We start from the raw sequence: 12,160 nt of genomic DNA on the forward strand, positions 1-12,160 counted from the left end.
GCTGCTGCTAACCTGTGTTGCATTCTGCCCAGATGATGCAGCCGTGGCTGGACCTCTTCCCACGAATGGCAATGCCTGATCAGGACAAGGACAATGAGGTTGCATCTTTACGTATGTTTCAGTGATTCTTGATGTCTCTTCATTCATTTTGCTAGAGCCCATTTCTTACTTCTCAGTTGCTCATGTGTTTTTCAACCACTTTGATTTTGCTTGTGTGGTAGTCATTTCAATGGGGCAGCATCCTTGTGCTTCTTGTGTTGTGCCAATCTACATTTGAATTCTACAACTGTGTCCAATTATATAACAGACCAGCTGTGTTCATGCCTTGCCACAGTGTGAGTGTGTTTACTCATTTACTGGATGTGGACTGCTCAATTCTTGCTTTCTGTGGATATGTTCAGTTGTTTGCTTGTCTCAGTTCTGGTAGGTGTCTCTTTACAATTCATTTTCATATTTCTCAGCAGGTACATATTCTAGTGAATGTTCACACTTCTGTGTAGTTCAATGGTCTGTTCATGTGTTGTTCTAATGTACAATCCCCTTACTTACTGTTGTTGGTCTGCATATCTGTCATGTTTCTGTGTGCATTTACACTCTTGTTCTCTTGCTGTGTGTTCTCACTCAATGGAGTTTTCGTCATCTCTAGCCCACCAGTCCATGGGTTGGGCAACTCAGGTTCTGTTGCAGAGCACCATTTGGCTCACTAAGGTTCCCCAGTTTTGTCTACAGCATTTGGGCAGGGCATCCAAAAGTTTTTGTGTCTGACAAGCTGGGCCACCTGCCATGAAATTGTTGCAATGTTGTTGTGCTGTGCGGCTCTCCATTTATTGTATAGTACCAGCCCAGCCCTAACATGTGACACCATTGGAGGATACCACTCATTTCATCATCAGCCAATCCCCTTGCCATTGCCTGGTTCTATCCCTGCCTACCAGTTTTAAGTGCCCCAGCCACTTCCATGGCTATCCATGTGGCATCCTTTACGACTGTCACTGGCCCTATTGTATCCAGCCCTCACAATGCTGTCCTGGCTGCCTCTGAAGCTGACAATGCAGCCTTCTTTGTGGTTGTAGCTGGCCCTATCATGGCCGGCCCTCTCAATACTGTTCCCTGCAGTTGCCACTTCCACATCAGCTGCCACCTCCTCCCTGGCCATCCCTGTATCCATCCAGCCATCCCTGCTGGCACCTAAGATCCCTTCCTGTGTTGTCCCAATGGCCTCGCAAGTCATGCCATTAATGATGATTTCTCTTTCCCAGAGCTCGTGGTTTTTCGACCTTACCGATTTGTCTACAGCATATCATTTCAACCATACATTTATCAGTGTCAATACAGAGTATAACCAATGTGTACCCACCCTCTAGAAGTAAGTTCGGGCTGGCAGAAGCTCCTTCCCACAACTTGTCTCATTTACTAACCCTAGAAACAAACTCACTTCATATCAGTCCATAGTTGGCCACCCAGACGGATCACAAATTACTCTGTCATCCCTCCCTCTTTTTGATAATGCATAATCCACAAAAAAACAATATCGATAATAACAAAATGAAAAATTAATGACTCCATACAAAAAGAAAAGCAACAAATATCCCTAAGGCAAAAAAGAGAAAATACATACTCCCTAATATACTAATCCAAAATAAGAAAACCAACAAATTACAATCATACAACTTAATTTTGCGACCTAAACCTATATGACACATCATGCACCTTACGTTGCATGCCTATTTCTGGTTCCTTCTTTGTACCCTTTGTAACTTTCACCTCCTGATTGGCAGCCAATAAATGTGGCATCCCCTCTAGCATTCTTTCAAATGGTTTGATGTGTGTAATATATGTTTTTGTGAGGAACTATTTCTTATGTTGACAGGTGAGGTCATCTCCATGTCCTGGTATGGTCCCGGGTATTTTGTTAAAAATTTCATATTTTTGACATATAGGGACTAGTGATCATTACCCACTGCCCTAAGCAGTATTGCAGCAATTTACCCATGTGTCTGGTTGTCCCTGGTATTCCAGTGTGTTCTTGTTTGCCTTTTGCACATTCCTCCAAATTTCCCTAATTCTTCTGCCAAACTTCCTCACCAACTCACCATCTGGTCCTAATTTAGGACCAAACTGTCAAAAGGACATGGCATTTTCCTGCTGTACACCACCTCAAATGGCAACAAGGATGTTGCATTATGAACCTTTGAATTATAGGAGCACAGTACATAAGGTAAATAGGCATCCCAATCATCATGTCTGGAAACTATGTAATAGCTCAAAATCTTTGCAGTTGTCTTGTGCATGTGTTCCATCCTCCCTTTGGTTTGCAGATGAAATGGACATGTCCATAACTTCCTTATATGCAACATGCGACATAGTTGCTTCATCAAATCCAGTTGTTTACTAATGCCTGTACTACAGTACTAGCCCATTGTTCTGGCATTGGTACCACTGCGAGAACTCAAGAGAAATGATCGATGATCATGAGAACATACCTATTTCCTGCAGGTGTTTTATTAAATGGTCAGAGGACATCCAGTGCCAGCAAAGAAAATGTACTGGATGCCTCTGGCAACCTTTCCTATGGGACTTAGTGATGCGTAATGTCAGCCCTCAGTGCACATGGCACACAGTCCTTAACATACTGCTTCATGTCATGCTTTCTGTTCCTCCACCAAAAGTGCTCTACTACATGTCTGTCTGTTGTTTGTCGCCCATCATGACCTGACAACTTATGGTCATGAGCTTGCTGCAAAACTTCCATCCGAAAACCCTCTGGAACCACCACATGTGGTCCACAACCTGTCATAGTACACAACAAACCCTTGTACCTAGTAAAATGTGGCTGTGACTTAAATGCCTGGCACTCCTTATCCCTTGTCTGTGCCTACCCTGCAGCTTCCTGGCTTATGGATTACCCCATACTCAAATTCACTAAGCTTAAGTGCCCACTGAGTTAATCTATGAGATGGATCTTTCAAACCATGCAACCATTTCAATGAGGCATGATCTGTCACAACCTTAAACTTCCTACCATATAGATATCACCGAAAATATGTGATACCATATATGACCCCCAACATCTCTTTCCCCATTGTTGAGTAGTTAAGCTCACCTTGTTTAGCTTCCTTGAAGCATAAGTTACTGAATGTTTATGACCATCTACCATCTGTCTCAAAACACAACTGACTACCTCATTTGAAGCATGATGTGAAAGGATAAACTCTTTCTCAAAATCAAGAAAAACCAATACTGAAACTGAAACTAATTTTTCTTTCAGTTTTTAAAGTTCTTCCTGACATTCCTGTGACCAATGGAGTTTCATCCTCTTCTTCAGCAGCTTGTTCAGGGGTCCGGCTATTTTTGCAAAGTCTTTCATCTGTAATAATGTAATGTCTCACATGCTCTGGTAAATCTGTTGAATAGACAATTACGCCATCAAGGTAGACTAGACAAGTTTTTGGCTTTAATCTTCTCAGTACCCGATCCAACAACTGCTGAAAAGTTACCAGTGGGATCTTTAGTCCAAATGGCATGTGTTTGTAATTAAAATGTCCTGCCAGGATGGTAAACATTGTTTTTGATTTATCTTCAGGCACCACATCCAATTGATGGTATCTGCTCCTGAGGTTCATAGCTGTAAAGAACCAACACTCACCCAGATTATCCAAACTTTCCTTGATGTTTGGAACTGGATGAGCATCTGAAATGGTTTGCAAGTTTAGATATCTATAGTCACAGCAAAATCTATATTTTCATGTCCCTTTGGCCAACTTTTTTGGCACAATGACCATATTTCCATTCCAGGAACTATCGTTCCTATGAATTTTATGATCCTATCCCATAGTTGTTGTTCAATAAATTCTTCTACCAATAGTTGCAGCTGCTTTGCTAATGGTACAGCTTCCTATAACTGGTGCACTATCCCCTGTCAGTATGTGATGTTACATCAGCAGGGTCACTGCTAATCTTCCGCTCACACAAAATAAATCACTAAACCTCAAAAACGAGTTCTCTGTAGCCATTCAATCACTCCCTTTCAAATGATCTACTTTCCCACATTGCAGTTCCATATCGAAGGTTTTCTTGTGGCTTTCCTCTAGGCTCGATCTATCAAAGTACTCACCTTCCAAGACTGCCAGAGTGGCTATTATTGCACCCTTTGACAGTCACCTCTCCTCTGCCAAAATTTCCCACACTAACCATATGTTCCCCATTCATGTCACTCATATGCACTAAACTTCTGCAGATAAAACAATGCAAACTATCCAACTTTTCATTGCTTAAGAGCAGTTCAACCACATGTAATGTTTCCCTCAGCAAATTGGTATCCACTGAAACCCACACTATCTTTCTTATGCCTGCTGGTATTTTCTCCTGCTGCTCGATCTTTACAGAAAACATAAGTACTTTAGTTAGTTTCACCTCCATGACAGGTGAACCTTGCACCATTGTCTCAGTTGCAACTGTTGCTCCCAGTTGAAACGAAGTCCCACTGAGTTTCACTGTGCATTGCAAAAGATCAGTCTTAGCATGATGTTTGTCAAGAATATCTAGTCCAAGAATAATTGAATAACCTTCACCTACACATGACAAAACTTCCCTGCGATCCTCATCTGAAAACACCAGTGCTACCATACCCAGTTATTCCACCCTATCATTACCAACTCCACCTATCATATGCCATAGAGGCTCCAGTGTTCTCTTTCCCAGGAGGTCCAGACTGATAATGGACACTTTCACATCAGTGTCACCCAAAAATCTTTGTTTCCTGCCACCCACTAAGCCCACAAAGCTACATTCCATTTGTTCACCTACTTATTCCATGTTATGGTATGTGGGTACTGCTTTCCAATGGCTGAAGCAATCATATTTGCTTTTAATGGCTGCTTCCCTTGTCATTGCTTTTCACCCTTCTTACCTCCATATTCAGATGACCGGTGGTCCATTACGCCACAAGCATAGCACTCTGGCTGCTTACACTGCTTCCTTACATGCCCCTCATGACCACATCCATAACAGTAGACTTCTGAAGTCAACATGCAATGGTACACCCTCTGCTTTGTGGCCATATCCATCTCCTCTATAAGTGTTTCAATCATAAGAATTGACTCTAAGTCCTACGTGTTCTCCATCTGTACCCTCCATGACATTTCAGCACGTATACCATTGCAAAAAAACATCCACCATTCTGTTTTCTGCCTCCTGTAGCAGCAACCTATTAGCTTCTGCATTCTGGGTTTGTACATATGTCTTTCTGTTTAGGTTATGGATTCTATCCAAGAATGCTTCCACAAACTTGTTTCAAAGCATCGACAACATACTTAATTTCTCCTGAAAAAATCATGCACTATTCTACTTTTTGTACTGCTGGTACAATCCCACAGCCCACTCCTGGAATGTATATGCTTTATTCAATGTCTCATGGTACACAACATATGCTCTGGAGTCCTCCACCAAACACATATTAGCAACATGCTGAGTTACTTTTCTGACCACTCATGTGATTCTGCAGCATCCCTAATACCCATAATGAAAATTGTCACATCCTCTGTTGCCTTGCCCAAGAAGGGATTAATCAGTGCTGAGTCATATGGAACAAAAGGCACCCCGAATCCAGACTTACTTTCCCAAGATTCCAATTGCAACTGACCAAGACTCTCTTTACGAGGCTCTAACTCACAATTAAGTTCAAAATTTCTCTCCTTCATGCTCGCAAACTGCTCTGTTAATGCTTGCACTTGCTGAGTTAAAGCAGCAACTTCATCTGAGGTAGTATCACATGTTTTCACCATTTTGCATATTCTTTATGCAATCAACTTTTTTTGTGAACAAGACAAAACACAAACTTCCATTCAACGCTACACAAAAAAATGTAAACACAAGTTAATTTGTCTGGTAAATCATCACCCATCTACACTCAGTACAGCTATTAGACAGATGACCAGTACACCTACATACAGAACAAACTGCTGCTACAGCTCTGTTACAAGCAACTCGTGGCCAGTCAGCAACTCATGGCCAGGAAAACTGCAAAAAGAACATCTCACTGGCACTAAATTATCCCATCCATCATTACCTCTACACAAATATAAGTCGATGAGTTACAGTGGCTTCACAAAAGTAGCTCTAAACATCTTGTACCCCAGCTCACATAACAGACTAGGAAAGCAAGACAACCACTTCCTGATGTTGCTACTTGCTCTCCCCCTCCCCGAGAGCTCCAGGGGCTGTGGCAAGTGTGTCACTGATTTTATTACATCAAAGATACACAGCAGGCCTTCTGCAGTGGGCCTTCTGCTGAACTCGGTGATGGTGCTGCATACCATGCATGTTAGCACTAACACGAATGCTGGAATCTGCTTTATTGGTGTCCAGTTGCCCAGCCTTGTGGATGTATCAATCCTTACCCACCACAGCTAAGTGGTCACCATGTGTGTTAGCTGCTCCTGATAGCCCAGAACATGGCTGACTGTTCCCTCAAGCATTACTCGTGGACTCCAAGTAAAGTGCCAAATGGAAGCAGCCAACCACTGTCATTGTAGTGAGCCTTGGCAGCTTTGGCCACCCACCCAGGGCAGCTCATTCGGTGCCCACAGAGAGCTCTGCACCTGGGAGGATCCAAATTCACACCCCAGTCCCACCCTGCAGATGGCTGCTTGCAGTCTGCCAAACAATGCCCTGCAGAGAATGGGGGCTAGCAGCCCTCTCTCTCCTCATGCCAGAGCAGTTCCGAGGTGTGGTGCAGCCTGCCACAGCTATGATGTGTCCGTGCAATGGAAATTGAAGGTAGCTTCAGCAGGCTGGTTGGCTGCCGATATCCGTAACCAAAAGGTCGTCATAGTTGGCCTGCACCTTAAAGAGTCGTCATTCTCTTCAGTTATAGAAACACACAGAATGGTGAAATGACTGCCTGCTTTGAGGCTCCAGGCTTGATTATTCATACATCTCTTTCCTTCACCTCTGGCATAGTTCCCCTGGAGGGGACAACAGGAGTCCTCTTTAGTAATTATAACGTCCGCTTTCCTCAGTCTGCTTCAACCTCTACACACAGGTCACTAGGCGCTGTTGTAACTGCAGTGTATGGATTCTTCACAGCATGTTGGTGCCCTCTGCTGGCCTGATTACCTCTCATTTGTATACAGTGCCCGCCAGGCTCCTCTTTCTAGCCTGCGAGCAGTGTTGTACACCTGCTTCACAAACTCATTTGCAAAATATCAATATTGCACGCAACTGCCATCCAATGTACCAATTGGTCCTTTAACTACTGCCTCCCATCCATAGCTGCACGAAATTTACAAGAATTCCCAAAATCCACACCTGTACTTATTCATGGGGTGGCAATATAATACAACAAATACAAAAATCATATCGTATTTATAAGCCATATATAAATGATAACTTTTTAATGAAGTGTATAAAACTCATTGCATATAAATCAGTATACTTTTCAAATGTTAAAGAAGAACTCTCAAAGATATTTGTAATTTTAAATGAAAAGAAAACAAATGTATGACCTGGTTTTGAGATAGCTACCAATGTAAGAGCCACCTGGTGTTTGAAATTACTTGCGTGCCTTATCTACACCTTACAGCCAATCATTTGAAGTGTGTACTTCATAGAATGTGGATCCATGATGTATTTAACTTGTCAAAAAAAAAAAAAAAAAAAAAAAAAATGCAGAAATGTGCACTGTTCATTATTTAACAAACATCAGTGGAATGCTACGTGTGGACATCCCTAGCCACCAAAGCTGCTCTTTAAACATATTTTTTTACTTGTGGCAAACTGGTTTGTATTTTTAACAAATTGGTATGGAATGTGCTGCGTAATATCCACTAGAATGTTAATGTAGTATGTGAGATAGAGTCATAGTGGAACAAGACATATAACAACAAGTTTTTTAAAGCTATGAAAGCAGAATTTTCATGTCCTCATTTGTAACAGTAAATATAAATAATGATTGTACGTGTACTATATGTAAATTCATCACTTTACAGAGCAGAAGATGGCAGTCTTAACTGGTGAAACCGGTAATCAATGATAAATATACCATGTAATCTTGGCTATTAAATTTTCTCCAAAGCAATTATGGATTGCTCCTTCAATCCTGTTGTTTTAAAAGACATTGCAGTGTATGTTTAATAAATAAATTTTACTGAACTGCAAGTAGCAAGCAACTAATATTTGCGCTCAAGACATCCACAGAAAGCAACAAGTAAAACTGTTGAAATTGTGAACAACATTAACTTGACTGCATATTCAAAGAAACTGAGGATTATAAGGTTAAATTAATTATAGATCACTGGGAAGATATTATTTTATGCTGAAGAAAGAAAGAGGAGAAAGAACTGGTGAAATTAGTTCAGTAACAAGTACCCAATGTTATTCTGTTCTCATTATGAATTATTTAGGAATAAAGGAGATGACTCCTGAAAGGCAAAAGTGCTGTACCACTGATAGGTAAACAAATAAAAGGTACAGGGATTGGCTAGCTTCTGGAATGCACTTCCTTCTTCAAGCTTGTAGGAAACACACACACTCACATGCACTTGCCTGTCTCCCTATACTGTGCTCAGTCAACTGCCAGCTCTTTCTTGGCACACAGTAAGTGTACTGGGGTGAGGTGAGAGTGTGCGGTGGGGTGGAGCTGGGTGTGGGATGGAGAGAGGCAGGAGCCAGGGAGGAGGTTGGGGGAAGTTTCTAGCAGTTCACATGTGTTCTGCTGCCCGATTTGAATGGCTGCTTCATAAGCCATGTCATCTGGATCCTCACCACCAACTCTAGTCTTCCTGAGCTGTGCAGATGGGAGCGCATCCTTTGTTCCTGTAACATTCCTGGTCTAAACCTAAGGTACCTCACTGCCCCCCTCCACCAAATCCCTTAGATGCTTCCCCCCAACCCCCTCCCTGCCTCCTGCCTTTCTCTATCCCTCACCCCACCCTACCTGACCCCACACCCCTACCTCACCCCAGCACACTCAGCGTGGGCCAGGAAAGAACTGGCAGTCGACTGAGAGCAATGTAGGCAAAAAGGCATGTACATGTGAGTGAGTGTGCATGAATTTGTGTGCATGGTTTTCCTACAAGTTTGAAAAAGGAAGTGCATTCCAAATGTTGGCTGATTTCTGTACCTTTCATTTGTGTATCTATCGACGACACAGCACTTCTGCCTTGTGGTGTGTCATCTCCTTTATTCCTAAATGTTTCGTAATTCTCAACAAGAACTTTCCATATATTATTCAATTCTCAGTTACTTTCAGATTAAAATTGCAGTTAATATTTGTTATATATGTTAATTTTTTGTTGGTTGATCCCACAGTTGCAAGCAGTGTAACAATATTTTCTTCCTTTTACACGTTTTCAGCAGATTTTATTATTATTGTTTTTCTTGTTAGTAATATTATTATTGTTATTGTTATTATTATTATCATTATAATTATTATTGTTTTATTATTCTTTCCAGCTGCCAATATAGGTAGGAACACTTTTAACATTTTTGTTCTTGTAGGCATCATCTGAAGCTCACACATGATCCATAGAACACATGATTACCTCAGGGGTGAGAGAACATCAAGCTCAGATATCTAGGTATATCCCCACACATGTCATTGTGTGACACACGCTTGTTAACTTGTACTTATTACTTTCTAATACTAGAGCACAGACATAGAGGAGGGGAGGGGGGAAGGGGGGGGGGAGGGAAGGGGAGAGAGAGAGAGAGAGAGAGAATATATGTGTTTGTGTGTGTATTTGTGTCCCTGTTTAAGCTAAGAAATATCTACATTTTCAATTATAATTACTATATTCTTCCTACAGGTACTGCACATTCATAATAAAAGAGGGCACATAAAAGAAAATTAACAATGGTACTTTTCATGCTTCTTAGCTAAGTTTTGTGATTAGTTTGATCCAATACTTTTAGTTGTATACATTACCAAATATTCTTCCACCTTTTAACATTTGAGTGCACTCTTTTGTTTAGTAGTAGAATTCAAGCATAGCTATGCCAATATTATGTTAATTGTATGAAAAAGTGAATAATATGGCATCATTTCTATTATAAACATATGGAAGTGAGTTGTTTTCCAGCAGTGTCTGATCAAATTTTTTAAGCCATGTTTGTGCCACTTGTGATTTTCTTCAGGCGAATGCAGACTGTTTAAAACATGAGAAACTACATTTTTTTTTTGTGCTGGTTCTTATTTTTTGCAGAACAGGCAGGACAGGAATTCTGTAACAATAAGTGTTCATAATTATCTGTGTATCCAATTAAATGTTTCATTCAGTGTCAAATAGTGCAGTAGCTTAAAAATTTAACTTATATCCATGAGATACTGGTTAATAAATAATAGTTTAAATCACAGCATTGTTCAGCGTACTCTAATGTTCACTTTCAAATCAAGTGAGCAGTGAATGAAACATTGTAATTAAAGTTTTCTGATATGTCAGGTTTGTCAAATGTTAACCACGGCATATGGCATACCTCTTTTACATTTCACCTTCCCTCACTCCTCAGCCTTACCTTGATCATACTGATTAGCTGGAAAGGCACTTTCAAAATTAATTACAGTTATTATCAAAAATATACCAGGTATGAAATTCAATAATAATTAACATCATTTGGCTTTTACAAAGTACTAAGTTGGAGCAATTCACTATATGCTATCAGTGTGGTCAGCTCAAACTTTGGCTCTTCTGTGCTTGTGCATTTATTTCTTTCCATCCTGTACCATCAGTGTCAAAGTGTCTATGTGCCTCTATCTCTTCTCTCTTTCCTCTGTCTCAGATCTGTTAGATGGTTATTTGTGTTTCGTTGTGTCAATATTTGGTGTCGGATGCCTGACGGCCATCATTGGTGATGTGGCATCGCACTTTGGGTGCACAGTTGGGCTGCATGATGCCGTAACAGCAATAGCCTTCGTAGCACTGGGTACAAGTGTGCCAGGTAAGGATAATGTACGCTGTCAGGAAGATGGCCCTGTTTCTGGTTAATCCTCCACGGATAGTAATCACTTTGTCAAATACCCTTTCATACATATAATTTATGAGCATTTACTCAAGGCATGGAAGACCTAAATATTTTTGTAGGTAAAATTCCTAAAGAGTATAAAAATTATCTTTTTATGACTGCACTTATAGACTGTGATTTATAATGTAACCGCACAACATTATTATAGTTATACTTTAGTTGAACTGCATTTTTAGTTTATAAACTAGAGACTTACTTGACAAAATAAATAATTGTTTTAGAGGATACAACCAGAAGCAGGAAACAAATACACACTTTCACATTTTAAGTTTCCTAGTTGTTCATCAGAATGACAGCTGGTATAGTGTAAATAACAAATGCTTGTTCTTTGTTTCTTTAGCTTATAGTTGAAATTGAATGTTTTTTCCAGTCTGCATGACTCAGTTCCAAGAGGTTTCTGACGATGAGTGCAACTTCTACAGACTGCTTGTTTCATAACCTGGGTCTCTCACAGCATTCACCTCAGCACGCAGCAATTTTTTTTCAATAACTTGCAGTTGCAGCAACAAATGTGTCATCAATTATGGAGTTCTTATTTGATGTCTGGCAAGTCAAGTTTCCCATTCCAAAACAGAGAGATGTCGTTCATCATTTACATATCATGCAGCATTACCAAAGTCTGTTGTGTTGTTTTCAGTTTTGTTTCTCTGTTTGTTATTATTATTTGGATTGTGTTATGTCTTGCAATCAACAGAAACTATGATGGTCACTTACCATTAAATCCATGTTCATTTCATTGCAACAATTTGATTGAATAAAGTACTGTTTCTTATGCTAGGACGTGATGTAAGCCCATCTGTAGGTCAACATTATGACTCTTCTGATGTCTATAGATGTCTATGACGGGTGGGTGTGTTTCTGGACCTCCATCCTTTGGATAGGTGTGCTGACAGCTGTAATCGGTGACGTAGCTTCACATTTTGGTTGTACAGTCACGATTCCAGACACAATTACAGCAATTGCTTTCGTGGCCATGGGTACAAGTCTGCCAGGTAACTTATATATGTACAATGTTGTTGATGTGTCATCAACCTGTGTGTTCCTCACAGCATCATTCCTGGTGCAGTATTTAATTGTTGTATTTCATCTGATATTTGTTTCTACCTTTCTTGAAGTTGTACTCTCACTGAGTACTTTCATT

The 12,160-nt window shown here is 40.5% G+C and overlaps 1 protein-coding gene across 1 annotated transcript in view; it reads left to right on the forward strand.

Moving 5' to 3' along the window:
- LOC126422203 (sodium/calcium exchanger 1-like) overlaps positions 1 to 12,160 on the forward strand; it is a 332,770-nt gene that overhangs the window by 238,637 nt on the left and 81,973 nt on the right. The window contains exon 7 of the mRNA XM_050087242.1: positions 10,777 to 10,935. Within this exon, the coding sequence (XP_049943199.1) occupies positions 10,777 to 10,935 (159 nt within the window). The remainder of the gene's footprint in view (positions 1 to 10,776; positions 10,936 to 12,160) is intronic.

This window comes from Schistocerca serialis, chromosome 1 (genome assembly GCF_023864345.2).
Source record: "Schistocerca serialis cubense isolate TAMUIC-IGC-003099 chromosome 1, iqSchSeri2.2, whole genome shotgun sequence".
NCBI classification, from domain to species: Eukaryota; Metazoa; Arthropoda; class Insecta; order Orthoptera; family Acrididae; genus Schistocerca; species Schistocerca serialis.